This window comes from Lepidothrix coronata, unplaced genomic scaffold (assembly GCF_001604755.1).
Source record: "Lepidothrix coronata isolate B3197 unplaced genomic scaffold, Lepidothrix_coronata-1.0 Scaffold204, whole genome shotgun sequence".
Lineage (NCBI taxonomy): Eukaryota > Metazoa > Chordata > Aves > Passeriformes > Pipridae > Lepidothrix > Lepidothrix coronata.
The window spans coordinates 175,490-191,859 of NW_016690384.1; the positions used below are offsets into that span (position 1 = coordinate 175,490).

Below are 16,370 nucleotides of genomic sequence, written 5' to 3' on the forward strand. Positions count from 1 at the left end.
TGAGGTCCCATGACTTTGGTGCCTCAGCTGCAGCAGAGCATGGCTGCTCTGAGACTGGTCCCCAGAGCCTGGGGCTGCCACGCTCCAGATGCCGGCTCCTACCCCACCACTGGCTTTGGACTGCCCCTCACGGGCTGCAAGCCCCCATGCGACTATTCCAAGACTCTCAAACTACCAATTGTCATGGCTTTCTACATTTCCTGGCTTTACTTCAGTGATTTTTAAAATTAGCAATGACAAAGATTAAATGAATATCATTACAGACAATACTAAAACAAATTAACAGAGAATAGCTCAAGTGAAAATGGTGCTTTATTACGTTATAAAGTTAATCAAGGAAATAAAACAAATTAGAATGAATTATAATGGAAATGATTTGCCATGTGGGAGGCATCAGAGCATGATCCCTCTTTCAGTCTGAGCCATTATATGTGCAGAAGGGCTTGCCAACCCCTAATTCTGTCTGCAGTTACGCAAGCTAAGTCAGGATAAATCAAATCTCCTGCTTTACAGCTTAAGCTGATCAAGATGATCCAAAGATCAGGAAGGAACTCCACCCCTCAGCCATGCCAGCAACTACACAGAGCTAACAGGACATCTTGCATGAGACAAGGAAGGCACACACCTCTTTCCAACACAGGCTGCAGCAGTCTGATCCAGCACAGAAAGCCACGTGGTCGCTGCTCTCCTCTAGTATTAGCCTTGCAGCTCAGAAACTGCTTTCTACCCATTTCCCTGAGCAAGGCACAGCAGGTTTCAGCAGGCAAGAAGTGCAAGGAGCTGCTCAGCAATGGTTTGTCTTGCAGGCCAGAAAACAAAGCAGAGTTTTCTGGAGAGATCACCATTTGTTCCCTCTTTACTGTTGGTCCAACACGGTGTCTGCTGGAATCTCAATGGAAGCAAAAACTGCTCTCAATCAACATAAAAATACCTGCTTTCACCTCTGCAAAGCTAAATGGTTTTCTGGATGCTTGCTAACAGTTAAGGAACTATATTAGGGGGGAAGTGCCAGATTAATTAATTTGCCCGTGAGGGCAGAACCAGCCTGGGCCAAGGATTAAAACTTCAATTCCTTGGCCCTCTCTGAGCCCACTGCTATGCAAAAAGCAAAACAAATACTGTGGAAGAGAAGCCTGGCAGCCTCCAAGTGCCACAAAAAGCACAAGGTCTGAGTTTGGTCAAAACCTCAGCTAACAGCTCTCTGTGAAGAACAGATGAGACACTGGCCCTTTCCCAGAGTGGTGGTGGGGGGGGTTGTTTTCAGTTTGAAGGCAAGGTGGATTTGAAGCCCTTACTTCTCTCCCCTGCCCAAAGCAGCTCTGCCACCCCTGATGCACATCAGCACTTTTTCTAGCATTATGGCTAAGTGGGTTCACAGCAGAAGGGATCCAGCTGGCACCTGAACAGACCACAGTGCTAGTACCAACAATCCAAGCTGTCCTCAGAGGCAGGCAGACATCACTGGCAGTTCAGGCCCTACTTATGCTCCACAGGATACTCTCCCTGCTCCTCAGGCCACAGACTTGTTTCCAGAGGCAAGCAGGTTCAGAGAACCCCAGAGCTCAGTGACTCAGGAGAACAGGCCCATACCTCAGCTCTCAGAGCTGGTATTTTAGATGCTCTCCACAACAAACCCACTGAAGGGCATTTGGGTCACCCAGTGTCTGCTTTCTTCTCATCTTTCCGAGTGCTTCTGCCTTCTGTCTCCCTGTACTCTGTCTCCTGGCTGATCTCTAGCTTGCCCTGGTTCTCCACCCGCCTCGCCTGTTTTATCTCACCTCTTTCAGGATAGGACAGACTTCAAAGTGGAAGAGCCAAGAAAAGGAAACGATTTCAATTCCTACTGCCTCCCAGCAATTCTTACATTTTTCATTTTCCCACCCATTTCCTTATCCCACTTCCGATCTCTTATTTCAACACAGCCTCCACAGTGTGGTTTTAAGCAGGTGGCCCTTCTGTCTCCTCAGCCCTTGAGGAAAGGAGATGCCAGAACATGTCCCTTCTTCCCTGAGCCAGTCCCTGCTCACTGCCTCCCTCCTCCAGCTGCACTGCTCCACGCTCCCCTGCTAGCTCCTGCTGTCCTCTGGCAATGGGAACGGACAACAAAAGGGCAGCGCTGTCAGGAAAAGAGAAGGCTGAGGCTCAGAGAGAGGAAGCTAAAGCTCTTTTGGCTACTCCCCTTCCCTCTTTGTTAATCACAGAATCCTAGAATGGTTTGGGTTGGGAGGGCCATTCAGGATCAGGGACACCTTCCACTAGACCAGGTTGTTCCAAGCCCCATCCGTGTTTCCTCGGTCTTCCAGAAAGCACCAAAAGAAAAGGTGGTGCTGCCACGTGTGATGTACCTGCCAAAAACGAGGTGGAGGAAGGTTGTCCAGACACTGCCACATCCTGGGCAGTGCTTGTAGAGCCAAAGCCATAAGCCCCAGTGGTGAACAGCACAAACACTGACACTGACACCAACCAGGCTTCAAGATTTCACAGCAGCAGCTCAGACATTTCACACCCAGCACCCTTTCCAGGCAGCTACAGACACAGCAACCAACTCTGTAATCAAGCCATGCTCTTCTGAGAACCTTCTGGGGTAACTGGGTTTTAAGAATAATTAAGTGCTGAAGAATAGGCCAGGCTGTCCAGATTAATCTGGATTGCAGGGTGGGAACTAGACAGCAGAGGCCAAGTTGTCCTGCCTTCTAAGTCATCTCAGGAGTATCTCCTTGGCCATCTTATCCCCGTGTGAGCTGTGACTCCATTATTCAACCTGACAGGCCACTGCAGGAACAAATGACACCTTTCAGCTGCACCACCAGTGATTGATTCAAAGAGCAAACACATCACTGCCTTAACCGGTTTAGGAAGCGAGGATGACTTCATCTTCCTGACTGCTGGCCCGAGGGCTGCCAGCAGGGCCCACCAGCCCCAGAGGGTTTCCCTGGCACACCGAGGGGGAATGAGGGAAAGGGGCATGGGGAACTCACCTGTCTGAGCCATCCTTCATGCGGACTTTGGCGTAAAGGACGTCGGTCATGGCAGGGTCGTCGTTCATGTACTCCACTCCTGCCACCTCCACGGTCAGGGGCTTGCCTCCGGTGATTTGGCTAAAACCCAAGAAACCCCTCACGTTAAAAAGCAAAATGCCACACCTGCTTTTGAAATCCAACCCATAGTGCTCCTCATGCACACGCCAAATATTTGGGTTTGCTAAGGGAATGATATAAAATACTTTTTTTTGGCCATAGTTAGACACAAATTTGAGGTTATTACACAGACCACTGAGGAGTTCTTCACTTTTCCAAATCTTTCAGGTTGTCTTCACTGAAAAAAAAAATCAAACACAAAAAGGTTCCCTACGTCCTAAAGCTCAAAAGGCTATTGTTCCTATTGTCTTATCATCTCAAGAAGTAAAATAGTTTAAATTCATCCGTTCAGTGTTTCTGACACATATTAAGTCAACCTGTCAGTGTTCACAGGCCACCTCAATCTCCGTGGTCATCTCAGAAAACCCACCAGCAGTAAACAGCACAAGTTCTCATTCCAGAGAGGCTCCTGCCTTCCCTGTGAAAAGAGCAACCGTGACAGTCTCCAGCTTGCTGATTTTCGCTGGGAAAGCCACTTGATACAGAGCACAGTTCTAAGCACACTGCAACATCCACCAGTAAGCTGAGCTGGTTTAAAGTCAGCTCCAGCTCCTCTTGCAGGAAGGCGACACTGCAAATGCGTGCAGGATGTAATATGCACTCCCACACCTGCAAACACACTGGGAAGTGGATCTGCTTCCCAACACGCCGCCTCCTCGCCTTTCCCACCAGAGCAGCGCTCCCTGTGAGTTAAGTGATGCCTTGTTTAACACCGAGGCCTGCTGGAAAGCACAGGGAGTGTCTGGGCAGGCAGATGTAACAAACACAAGTTAACAAGGTGAGCATGACTTTGCTCTGACCTTGCTCGGCTCTGGCTTGCCTGTGCAACTGCCTTTGAGGTTCTCAGCTAAGATTCCCAAGTGGAATAATGATTTCCCTTCCCAGTAAGGTTACTGGGAGGAAAACAGCACAAATGTACTATTATGCACATCACACCCACAGCACTAAAGGTTATGTATTCTAAAAAAAAAAAGGGTCAAAAAGGTCACATCTACCTTCACAGGGCACTGCCTGCACTTAGAAAAGGAAATGAAGGCTAATGAAGGTTTATGGGGCTAATTTTGCAAGTACATTTATTTGGGTGTGGCAGGGGAAATAACCAAAAGGTTACATTCAAGTGTTGATTCCCCTCTACTAAAGAAAATGGGGAGCAAAGATTTTCTCCACCTCAGTTCAAAGCACTTATGAAGAAGCTGGCACTTTCAAAACGTTGCAGGCAGAGCCTCCCCCTGGAAACGCACTTGCATTTCTGTTCAACAGCTGAACAACTGGAGCTGTCATTTTAAAGGTAGAGGTATGAATTTTGGCATTAATTCCCATAGATATCACCTTGCACGGAGGCAACAAATAAATGAATCCGAAGGATCCGTGCTCTGTGTGCAAAGGCTTGGCAGAAATAAATAAATAAACCCCTCCCTCAGGCCATCTCCAATTTCTAAGCTGAACAGAGATAAGCTAATTACGGTGTCGTTGGACCACATTTGCAGCTAAAGCCCCAACATCTGCAGCTCGGTGTTAACAGGCAGCTCGGCAGCCGCGGTCCCAGAGTGGAGCTGTCAGGCTGATTGCTCACATGGCTCGTGCTGCCTTCCCTGCACACGGCTCCCACGGCAAGGAATGCGTGTCAAGGACACCTCAGCATCTGCTCCATGCCAGAGCCCGCTCCAGGACACGTGCAGGTGAGGGAGCTCGGCCCTCCCCCTGCAGCAGGGACGGGGGCAGCGGCAAAAACCGCTCGCACAAAAAAATACCTGGGGGCGCACGTGGGAAACAGAAATGAGCAGAACAGGTTTTCAGGGAGTGCTGAGGGTCTGAGCTGAGCTGCAAGATGCTCTTAGGCTCTTTGTGGCTGCTTGGTGATTTCTGCTGCTCCCATTTGAAAGGTTTCAGCCTTTTCCTAAATTTCTAGTGTTGAGAGAGACTATTGAGCTGCTTTTCTCATCGCCGTCCCCTGTCAAAGACAGCGTGCTGCTTTCCCCCCACTCGACCCTTGCTGATGACATCCCTTTTCCATCACTTACTCCACAAAGTTCTCTTTGCATTGCTGTAGGAGGTCACACGCTTTCTGGATCTCTTGTTCGTTCAGGAGTACCAGCGTCCCAAGAGTCAGGTGAAGCTTTGCAGGGTTCTGGAATAGGCTGCTGCTGACCCCGTGATCCTACAAATCAGTCAATCCATCATATATAGGTGTCTTACCTCATCCACACACCCACCCCCCTCCATCAGAGGGATAAATACCACAGAGAACAGGTACCGAGCCCCTGACATCGGTACTTTTATCTCTAGTTGGGTCAGCAATGATTCGAAGTTGAGAAACAAAATTTCCCAGGCTTTGTGAGGAAGCGAGCTCAGCCTAGCAGGAGAGGCACAGTCCCACAGCTCCCTGCCTGCCTTTCCTGCTGAACAGCAGCCCGGAAGCACATTCCAACAGGCTGCAGTTTGGGACCCAGGACTAGCAGCACTCACAGGGTTTCGGGACAAGACTTCCACAGATGTCGAAGCAGCAGCTGCCACCAGCAATGAACTCAACACAAGCCAGCACAGATTTTATACTTAAGTCCATTTCTTGTGCAGTAACGCTGGAACCAGCTGTAGTGACAAGCTCTAAATGGTCTCTAAATCCTGTCTAAACACAGGTTACACCTCACAACACAAGCACAGCTAATACCAGCTCTGATAATTACATTTTTCTTCTTCCCATGTGCCCTATAGTTTGCCAAGATGAATTAAGTTTAAATTCCCTTTATAAGAAGAGCTGCGTGTTGTTGCTGGGGAAGAACTGTTCCCAGGTGGAGCAGTGGTTACATTCAGCTTTAAGAAACACGCTCTTTTGTTCTAGGATACTTTTAAAAATACCTCGAGGATGGTTAACACACCCATATTAAAAAAATTATTTCCACTTTGTGGCCATTTCCCATCAGCGCATTAAATAACCTCCAATTTTAACTCCAGAAGAAGCCAACCTGACAGACCATAGAATCTTTTCTCCATCTGAAAAGAGTCCACTGACTGAGAATGACAGCTTTGAAGCTCCTAGCTGTGCTCCAGACTTTGAAATAAAACCTTTCAGATGTTTAAACTGCAGTATCTCAGCCCATCAAGAGTTCAATGCCCCACATCTCACTCAGCATTTTTCATGCCTAATGACCACATCCAGACCCTTCTTTACAGCAGAGCTTATGGGCTGGACTAGGGACAAGCCAGGCTGCAACACAGAGGCCAGGGGCTTGCTCCAGCAGCCACAGGCTGGCAAAAAACAGGGATGGCCCCATCTCACTTCTCCCCACCTTCCTCTCCCTGCAGTAAAAACCTTGCAACTTCCTTTAATTCATCCTGCTGTTAACATGCATGACAGAACACACTTTCTCTCTGTCAGCCTTTTTTCCCCAATGAGATCCGTAGCCAGAGAATATTTGGCCCATCACAAAACAGCAGAAACTGGGAGAAGGTTTGATTCATCCTCACCACGGACAACCAGCCGGTGTCACTCCCACAGCGCACACAGATGAGGTACAGCAGCAAAGCAGTTTGCAGGTCAGAGAGACAAAGCCTCATTTTCTGCCACAGCACGATTTGTGCTGTAAACACCAACCTGCCCCACAAGCAGCCTTTTCCCCTGAGCTTTCCAAGCCCCGAGTGTGGGCTGAGAGCTGATGAAGCGATGGCACGTCACCTCCCTGAGCCATGCTACCACTGCCAGGGGGCTCAGCAGGGAAGGGCAGTGCAGAGAGAGCAGGACAAGACCTAGATAATCTTCCTACTTTACTCCCTAGTATTTCAGACAGCTCCTCAAAACCCTGCTTACACTCCCTACTCTTTCACAGGCCAGCAGATCCCACTTCTCCCACACGTAAACGAGATGCTGCGTCAGAGGGAGCTCTCCCTGGAACAGCCAACGTTCCCACGGGTGTCTCAGCAGTCCTTCATGGCTGGATACTGCTTGCTGGGATGCAAAAAGACTGGAACCCACTTATTCTAGTCCCAGATTATGATATGCCATCAGCAACCACTATGTTGCCTCACAGGAAGCCCTAAAAATGTCTCTAAAAATTTACTGTTCAAATTTGGGTTCTCTGAGGCAGGAAGAATAATCCCTTTATGCACCATCCCTACGTGATGACTGCCCATTTTAGTTCACGTCTCTCCCTGACACTGCCCTGTCATGGTCAAAAAAAATCCCAACTCATTTACACTTAGACTGAAAAAAAAATCATCATTTTCCCTCCCTCCTGCTAATTAAGACTTGGCCCTTTGCTCTCCTCCTTTAGAAGAAGGAGAAAGGGTTTTATCTGGAGTCTTCACCTCTCCTTGCAAAAGTTGTTCTTTCAAATTTCTGACCCTTTAGTAGGGAAACCATAGACCACAGGACACTTTGGGCCTTCTACATGATGAGGCAAAGGATCGACTCCTTAGCTCTTCCTCCCTGGCTGCATCCCCTCTACTGACTTAAAAGCTTCAAATGTTTGCAGACAGGTTTATGTTTTGGGGTTTTTTTTTCCCCTAATAACAGGATACTGCATGCCAGCTATATGCCCTCTGCCACCCTGATCCACAAACAAAGGAGTGAGCCAGGAAAACAGCATTTCCTCAGGATTGACTGAAGATCTGCAGGCTCCAAAACCCCTCCCATTCTCTGTCCCTTCCACTCTGAGATACAATATCTCATTAGCAATGTTTGATATTTACAGGTTGGCATATATTACAGCAATCATGTTGCTTTTCCCTGCTACATCTGCAGACTGTTCAGCCCGCAAAAACTGCATTTGCACAGCTCTCAAAGACCCAACTGTGATTTTTCACAGCAATATTACTGCAAAGTCTCTTCCCTTTTCCACCTGCATGGTCAGACAGACATTTCAGTTTTCCTCACCCTGACACCTACACGACTGTGTGAGGAGACTTCCAAGGTCACCCAGTCATCTGGACCTCCCACTGCATCACATCAGCCAGGAACCTGTCCAGGTGAGCCACCTCCCCGTGTTTATATTAAATTAACCTCCAGAGAGCCTCCCCTCAGCTCTGCCCAGGACTGGCAGCCTGACTGTACAGCACGAATAACACCTGAAGTGTGCTGTATTTCAACACAAGGTTTATCTTCTAAAAGGTTTTAAAAACACACACACACAAAAAAAAACTTAGAAAGCACATACACACCAACATAATGCCATAAAATATAAATGAATGGTTGTCATGGTAACTGCTTCAGAGAGAAATAGAGTCCCTCACAAATGCTCAATGGCCAGAAGAAATCCTCACACACACACCCACACCCCCACACACACTCTCCTGGTCCTTACCCTTCCTTACTGTTATTACCTTTCATTCAAAGGCTGGAGTTTACCCAATTCTGCAGTGTTTTGCACCAGGAAGAGAAACGCCCTGCTCCTGTCACTGAAACCCATTCAGATTTCTCCAAGTATCCTGAGCAATCCCGTTGCTTTGGACAAACCTATAAGCTCCCTTATTGCTCTGCGAGGCACAGTTTTGAATTACTGTTTTGTGTTAGTGATGTGCTCTCCAGCAGACCCTGCTGTGAGATGAAGTGGTATTAGAGTGGCATTACCGGTTGGAGGAGTGATTGAGAGACGGACGGGGCTGCAACACACTCCTCCAACTAACAGGCAGCAATAAATACAGCCAGAAACCCTTTTGCTAACACCAGGAGAGGGAGGGGCAGAGACATAAAGCACTATATATTCCTAGGCTACACGTATGCAACCCCCCAAGTACCTGTTACTGACTGAATCCTACATTTCAAATCAAAAACAGGAACTCTAGAGCTGATTTCAGGCCTTACGGGACTCAGAGCGGTCCAGGCACAGAACAAAAACTGCAGGAAAGACAGAAGGTCAGGCAAGAGGAGATAAAATGAACATGACCAGCCTGGTCTCAGCACTTCTCTGACCAAGGTTGGCTTGCTGCAGCTTTCTGGGACAAGGAGCACGTGAAGGTTTGCAGATGTTCCCAGGCAGCTCCTTCTGAATGTGACAACACCGAGGAAAGCACAAAGATAAATCTGTGAACATGTTTCTAAGGGGATGGCAGACCTCCCAGTCTCCCCAGGCATGCAAACTGGCACTTAAGAGTGAGAAAGAGAGGAACAATGTGACAGAGACAAGATCAGGAGGGGTTTGGAGAGCAACATCATCAGCCAAGGCTGGGCCAAGGGAGGGCTGCAGAGATGCACCCCAAGCAGGAGGCAGCACAGAGGAGCTCCCTGCAGGGAGAAGGGCTGGCCCTGGGACTAGAAACCAACAGAGGGAGCCAGGCCACCACTGACACCAGCATGAGGTCCAGCACTCTCTGCCCAGCCAACACCTCCTCAGGCTAATGTTTCCATCCCCCTGCCTGCAGGGCTCCCTCCGAGTCAATGTGAGCTTTAATAGAGGTAGTGCCACGGGCCAGTGGGGAGAGATGACCCTCCTGGCCCGAGGAAAGGGTTCTCATGGCATCACACTGGCTAATCCCGGGATCTGTTGGCCAATTTCAATGGTATTTAACACCAGGTGGAAATCCCAGTGATAGAAAGCTCCTAAAATGTCATGGAAATATGCAGCTGGGAGGAGAAGAAGGGCTTGAATCTGAACTGCCAGGCAAGACAAGACTGGAGAGCCACCTCAGGTCAGCTCTTGGAGATGAGACAACTGACGTGGAAGTGACCACAAGAACTTGAGCAAGAACTCCCCAGATATCAGATAATTCACTCCCACGGCACGAAGACATAGGAAATTAAACTTCTGGAGCTGTGCTATCTGCACGATTGTGTTCTCCCCTCTGCAAGGCACAAGCAGGAGCAAGGGTCACAAAGGTAAGATTATCAGCCCACAGAGCCCCACAGTGTGTGTGCACTGCAACCTGCAGCAGCCACAAAGAGAACTCTTCTCTCCTGCCCAGAGATGTCCTCCAGCACACTCAGAGGACACAGCAGTTTAATAACACCATTCCCTCTCCTTGGCCCAGCCCACTGACACACCACTCTTGTCAAACTAGATGCACACTAAAATAAACCAGGGAATACTGAGCCTTTCTTCCATTCCATTCCTCATTTCCCTGTGCCTAACTATTTCCTGCTGCTCCCAACGCAAGATCTGAAGGCAAGTAGGAGGGACTGTCAGCACAAAGTCTCCTGGGGAAGAAGGGAAGTGATGAGATTTGCAGGATGCCATGTGCTACCAAATCATTTCTCACTCAGCTCTGGCAATGACACCCATCTTCCTTCACTGTCAGGAGCCAAAGGAAAAGTGAAACAGAAGCAGCAGCAAACTCGTGAATTCCTATCTGGTTTCATGGTTATGTAGGAATCATATAAAATGTAGAAAGGTCCACTGCATTATTTAGTGGCTTTCCTATTAAAAATAAAAAAAAAACCCAACCCTCTTCTGAATCTTAGAAAACCTCTAAGGAGAACAAAATACTGTAACTAACAATTTACTAAGTAAGTCATTCCACCTTTCAGAAGATTTCACAACAGCACTCAACAAATTCACAGCAGACCCACCAACTTAAGTAACAGGCCTGTTAAAAATGCATTCCTAGGAAACAGAATAGAATAAGGCCTTCAAGGTAAACACAAAGAGCTCTCTCAACAAATGAAAAACAGCACACTGCATTTTAATTCCCATGTGGATCCTTACTTGTGAGCATTTCTCCAACACTTCCTCCTTGAACTGCAGGAACTTCTCCTGGATGGCAGGCTGGTTGAGAGCAAAGGACAGGAAGTGTGTGAAGGGCTGCTTCTTACGGAAGCTGTCCAGGAGCACATCGATGCGTGTCCGGGCGGAGACGACACCGCTCCGCTGCTGCCCGGTGATCACTGCAGGGAAACAAAGCAACCTGTCTGCCTCCCGTGATGCTAAATAAGGAGTCATTAAATGGATCGTGGTATTACACAAGTACTTGTCTGTGCACTTTAAAATTAGCAATATTAGAGGATTTTGTGAACATTTCACCCAGCAGATGCCAGGGGGGAATTAGAAAAACCTGCATGCCAGCACCTCTCTGCTGTTAGTCCCAGGCTCCTGAGGAAGCAGTAGGAATCAAAATCCCCAACCATGCACTGAGAAATCCTGCCAGACTCCCCGCTTGACTTAAAATGCCTGACACAGCCATGTTTTCCTCTGCAAAGACAGGATGATTCCATCAAAAGTATCCCTCTGCTCTCAAGAAAGTCAGCTCTGAGTGCCTAAAAAACAATAACTGAGAGTCCATCAATTCAGCAGCCCTTCAGATTTCTAGAGCACTGTTTCAAGTTTTCATAAAGGCAGTCAGAGTGAAGAAGCAAAGAAAATCTATCAAGGATCAAGATGGCCTGTTATCGTTTGTTCATGCACTTCAAAGCACCAAACGGAGAACACTTGAGCTTGAAAGGAAAGAACCACAAGGAGCAAAATTTTCTTGGCTTCCTATTATTACGTGATTTTAATATCTCTCAGCCTTTTTAATAGTCCTTCACAGTCCTCAGGAAGAAGTCAAGATTCACTTCTCGAGAAGTACCACCACGTTCCTGTGCAGCATCACAGTGGGATCCCCCCAGCACTTCCTCCTCACAGCTCTGTCACAAACAGAACTGCACACTGTGCCAACAATCCCTGGAGCACACCCTAAGGAGCCCTCCAAATATCCACTCTGGCAGGTCCTGCACAGGTCAGCCCTGATGAGCAATGTCTCCTTTCTTTTCAAGTCCCTGGAAGTGATGAGAAGGAACATATGGTACCAGAAAGGCTGCTCTCACTGTCGGGATCAAGTGACAGCACTGGAACGGCAGCAATGTCATCTAAACACTTCTCATATTAAAGTACATGCTGTTGTTTATGTTGTGCAGAAACACACAGGGTTCCTTTCTCTGGATGTTTAGTTCAGTTCCTTCTTAATGGAAAAGGTACTGTTTTAAAAGCAAAACCAAAAAGGGCCAAAGTTCCCAAGCCTGTCATTTAAGGCCCAGAACAGTGAAACTATTCATTAATTAAAATAGGCTTTTTTTTCCAAAAAACCTTACACTGCTTTGTAAGGATTTATAGACAGAAAAAATAAAATCAGAAGAAAAGTGAAGTGATTTTCCCAGGGCCATAAAATGAGTCAGTGCTGTGTCAGAAACAGGAATTAAAGGAAAAACACCTCCTGTTCCCCTTCCCAGCTTAAACTGTGTTTTTGCAAGAGCCAGTGAAAGCACATCCATTTTGTGCATGTTCAACTCACCAATTTCTCCTTCTACTCCAGGCTTGGGGATGCTGATGGAGGTTCGAGTCTCTGTTTCCAGCCTCTTCTTGGTTTCCCCTTTCTTCCCAATGATATACCTGGAGGCACAAAGTGCAAGAGCTTCACTCACAAAGTGCTGCTGGGCCACTCTCCACCAAGTGTGTCCGGGCAGGAGATGGCCCAGGATCTGAGCTGGCCCCAGGCACCTGGAACCCCCAGACTCTGTCCTTCTGTGCTGGAGGGATGCACACACACAGCACATAGAAGGTGCAGGACCCCATCCAGGCAGGGAGGCGATTCCCAGGATTCCACACGTGCGCAGCCTGGGACCATGGGACGATGTTGAGCTGTGGCTCACAACTGGCTTAAGTTAAAATAAGTCAGGTGGTCCATGACAGCTCTGCCCAGCACATCCTGCCACAGCCTATTTGTCAGCTGGGTTATCCATTTTTCCCATTATCCCAGCTGAGGAAAAACTAAGGGCTTTTTTTCTGGTTTTTGCTTTGCTCAAGGTAGTCATTTGCCAGCATCCAAATATACCACGGACCACTTTTCCTTCTCTACATTTCAGCAAAACTATTAAACTAATAAAACTGTCAGAAATAACTAGACAGAGCTTTGAACACCACAGGCTTCCCAGCAGACGCTGGACTGGAGTCAATAGCCAATTCCAGTGGTGTGTGCTTGCTCTGAAAGCTTTCACAAACTTCCCCCTGCCAGGCTGCTCGCCCCACTTCTTCCTCCTCTTCCTTCTCCCACCCTCCCTGATGCTTTTATGTTCAAGGGAAGAGATGCTCAAACGCTCTCCTGCCAGCCAGCAAGCACCACCTGCTGTCCCTGCCACGGGGATGGCAGGGAGTTGAGCGAGGCACCACCACACTGGGAAAGCAGTTCCAATTTTCCCTGCCCGACTGCTCAAATCCACAGCACGGAACACATTTCGGAGATCCGGCGTTCACCCCGACCTCAAAAAGAAAACAAATATTCTGTGCTCAACTGCTTCCTCAGCTGGCAGCAACTCAAACAAACCCCACAGGCACACAGGCTCACTTGTACAAGGGGCTGGGAACCTCCACCCGGCTCTGGAAGCCTCGCTCAGTCTCCTCCACCACAAAGGCGTCGCAGGGATCATCGTCCGCGCAGTCACCGGGGCCTACCAGGGAAACCACAACAGTCCTTGTACAACCTCTGAAAAGTTTGGCAGCACTTTATGTAGGACAGCAGTCTCCTCCCAGCCTTCTCCCAAGGTTAAATGAAGGAAGAAATGGGCTCCTCTCCGCTGAGGATAACTGCTTTTTATTTATCACCTTGCCACCGGCTCCGGAAAACATAATGACTGCTTCTAAATCGGGCGGGCTGGGAGGCACAGGAAAGAGGCAGTTACAGCCCAGGTTTGCTCTCAGCTGGAATTTCTGCAATTCCCACACAGTGGGAACGGTCTCTTCTCCCAGCAGGGTGGAAGCCACCAGCTTATTCGGAACTTTAAAGCCGCAGAAGAATACAAATAAAAGGTGAGGGTAGTTTTGGCCCAAGGGTTCCGTGAAAGTAGACTAGAAATCCTCAGAGAAATAGAAATTCTCTGAGGGGAATGAAAGAGAATGTCAAAGCTTTGTTCAATCCACTGAAAGGCAAGGTGAGGGCAGAAAAAGGACACAACAGCCACAGCCCTTCCCATCTGAGAAACAACACTGGAGCTTTTCTGTGCCCACAACAACTCACACACAGCTACAACAAACACACAGGCAGAAAGGTAAAATGCACCACAGCAGGAAGAATTTTTCCCCCAAAATAGGTAAAAAGCTGCATTTAGGAGGCCAGTTTTTAAAGGCACAAACACTGCAAGGACGGAGGGTCTTTAGCAGCTTCCTCTGCTGCCATATCTCCAAATAATCACACTCCAGAAAAGAAAAGGCACTTCAGGAACCTGGGAAAAACAGATGTACAGAGCTAATTTGTTTTTCCCCTTTCCTGGAGATCTTTCACACCCAGCAAGCAAACTGACCCTCCGCAGTACAGCAGCCAAACCTACTTGGGGGTGGGGAAACTGGGATTACTCCTACTCTTCGGGCAGCAAGATCATCAGGGATCAAACAGAAGTTTTCTCCCTTTTAACACTTGACTCCACCACAGGGGCAGGTCTTTGTGCTTGATGTTTTCACCTTTCGAGCATCACTCCTCACCTGCACAGAAATCCTCATCCTCCTCCTGCGGGAAGGGCTGCTCTTGGATGAGATTCTTCCGGTACACTCGCCCCCCAATCCTCACCAGGGTGGGCCTCAGCACATCCATCCTGCTCCTCCTCCTGCTGTGAAAACAAAGACAGCTTTGCAGCTTAGGCCAAGGGAAGGTAAATTCCACCCAGTTCCAACCCCCTGCCACGGGCAGGGACACCTCCCACCAGCCCAGGTCGCTCCAAGCCCCGTCCAACCTGGCCTTGGACACTCCCAGGGATCCAGGGGCAGCCACAGCTTCTCTGGGCAACCTGTGCCAGGGCCTCCCCACCCTCACAGGGAAGGATTTCTTCCCAATAAACAATTTAAATCGCTCCTCCTTGAGTTTAAAGCTCCTCTGTGTATGCACAAGAGACTTCAGAAAGGCAAAACCTCCTCAAACCTTACAACACTCAAACAAAGAGTAATTTTATGGGAACTTCAAGCACATTCTTTGTCAGCTTGGAAAGCACAATCAGGTACAATTTAAGCAAAATTTAAGCAATATAAGATATGTAATTCTGCCTAAAACTCATTCCAGCCTCAGTCAATGCTACATTACAGTTTCTTTGGGCTTTAGCTGGCACTGACTTACAGTTTTTACAGCAGAGAACATTTAATGGTGCAAAAGCAAAGAACTGGCAGTGACCTATCTTAATCTTCACTTAAAATTCTGTTTACTGAAATGGTTAATTTAATATTAATGAAATTAATAATATAATTAATATTAATGAAATGCAATTAAATAAATGTAATTTTTTAAATTAATGTCTCAGCTTGCCTTGGTTTAAAAACAGAAATCTCTGTTACTTAGAAAACAAAGTCTCCACCAAAAAATTCACCTCTGTGAATTTTTACAGAACATTTACCTGTCCACTGCAACACAACAGGAAAAAATTAAGAGCGTGCCTTTGAAGGTGCATTTATTCTAAACTAGATTTATTATACAGGGACATCAGGTTCAGAAGGTTAATGTTTTTCCCCTCAGTTCAAGCCCTACCTTCTGAAATGACTCACAACCACCCAGAACTTACACTGAAAATAAAAAACTCCTGTAGCTCAAGGGAAGAAGTGCAGTGGTGAACTGCACACAGAAGAAGCCATGAAAAAGAATCGCAGTGCCGCTGGGTTTGGTTTGGGGTTTTTTTGGTTCACGTTTTTAAACACACGTTGGCGTCAATTTCTTGACACGAGGCTTCTGAAAGCCGAGCAGCGATGGGGGGTTCGGGAGGCACACGGCAGACGGGGAGGCAGCTTTTGCGCAGGATAAGGCTCCCGAGGGCAAGTTTAGGGGCAGGATTAGGCTCCCAAGCGTACGATCAGGGACAGAAACTGGCTCCTGAAGGCACGATCCAGAGGGGCTACGGGCAGCTCCGGGAAGGTCGGCAGGGGCACAGCAGCTCCGCCACGGCCCGCACCGCGCAAACCCCCGGGGCGCCGAGAGCAGGGAAGCTCTACGCCTGAACCCCTGCGGGAAGGCGGCGGGAGCAGCTGGATATCCCCTAAGCCGCCGCCGCCGCCGCCGCCGCCATTTTGTTGCCCGCGCTCCCCTCCCTCCCTCACCTCCCGCGCCCCGGCGGAAGTGGCGCGCGCCCGCCCCATCATGCACCGCGAGCGCGGCCACGCGCGCCGCCCGCGCCCAGCCGCCGCCCGGGCGCCCAGGTAACGGAGAGAGGGCCCGGGAGGGCACCGGGAGCGGCGGGAAGGGGGCGGACCGGGAGACGGAGGGCGCTAGGGCGAACGGGAGGAAGCGGGGAGGGCAGAGGCGGCGGCGGCGCGGGCGGGGACTCCGCACTCACCGGGAAGCGGCGCGGAGGGGCCGGGGGGG

General features: G+C 48.7%; 2 protein-coding genes across 10 annotated transcripts in view; one reads left to right on the top strand and one right to left on the bottom strand.

Annotated features, from left to right (window-relative positions):
• The window catches only part of ASCC1 (activating signal cointegrator 1 complex subunit 1), a 34,427-nt gene extending 18,063 nt beyond the window's left edge, over window positions 1-16,364 (bottom strand). For 3 of the 9 annotated variants that reach the window (XM_017832694.1, XM_017832703.1, XM_017832702.1), the window contains exons 1-7: window positions 15,577-16,084; window positions 14,513-14,637; window positions 13,383-13,485; window positions 12,333-12,430; window positions 10,772-10,950; window positions 5,159-5,295; window positions 2,979-3,098 (exon numbers count right to left, since the gene is read on the bottom strand). In XM_017832694.1, coding sequence (XP_017688183.1) covers window positions 2,979-3,098; window positions 5,159-5,295; window positions 10,772-10,950; window positions 12,333-12,430; window positions 13,383-13,485; window positions 14,513-14,621 — 746 coding nt within the window. In that variant the 5' untranslated portion in view covers window positions 14,622-14,637; window positions 15,577-16,084. Of the gene's footprint in view, window positions 1-2,978; window positions 3,099-5,158; window positions 5,296-10,771; window positions 10,951-12,332; window positions 12,431-13,382; window positions 13,486-14,512; window positions 14,641-15,576; window positions 16,087-16,341 lie in introns of those variants that run through there. The other 6 variants (XM_017832699.1, XM_017832695.1, XM_017832696.1 and 3 more) reach the window with 6 other exon arrangements.
• The window catches only part of ANAPC16 (anaphase promoting complex subunit 16), a 7,170-nt gene continuing 6,948 nt past the window's right edge, over window positions 16,149-16,370 (top strand). The window contains exon 1 of the mRNA XM_017832707.1: window positions 16,149-16,204. The gene's annotated coding sequence lies outside the window, so the exon portion shown is untranslated. The remainder of the gene's footprint in view (window positions 16,205-16,370) is intronic.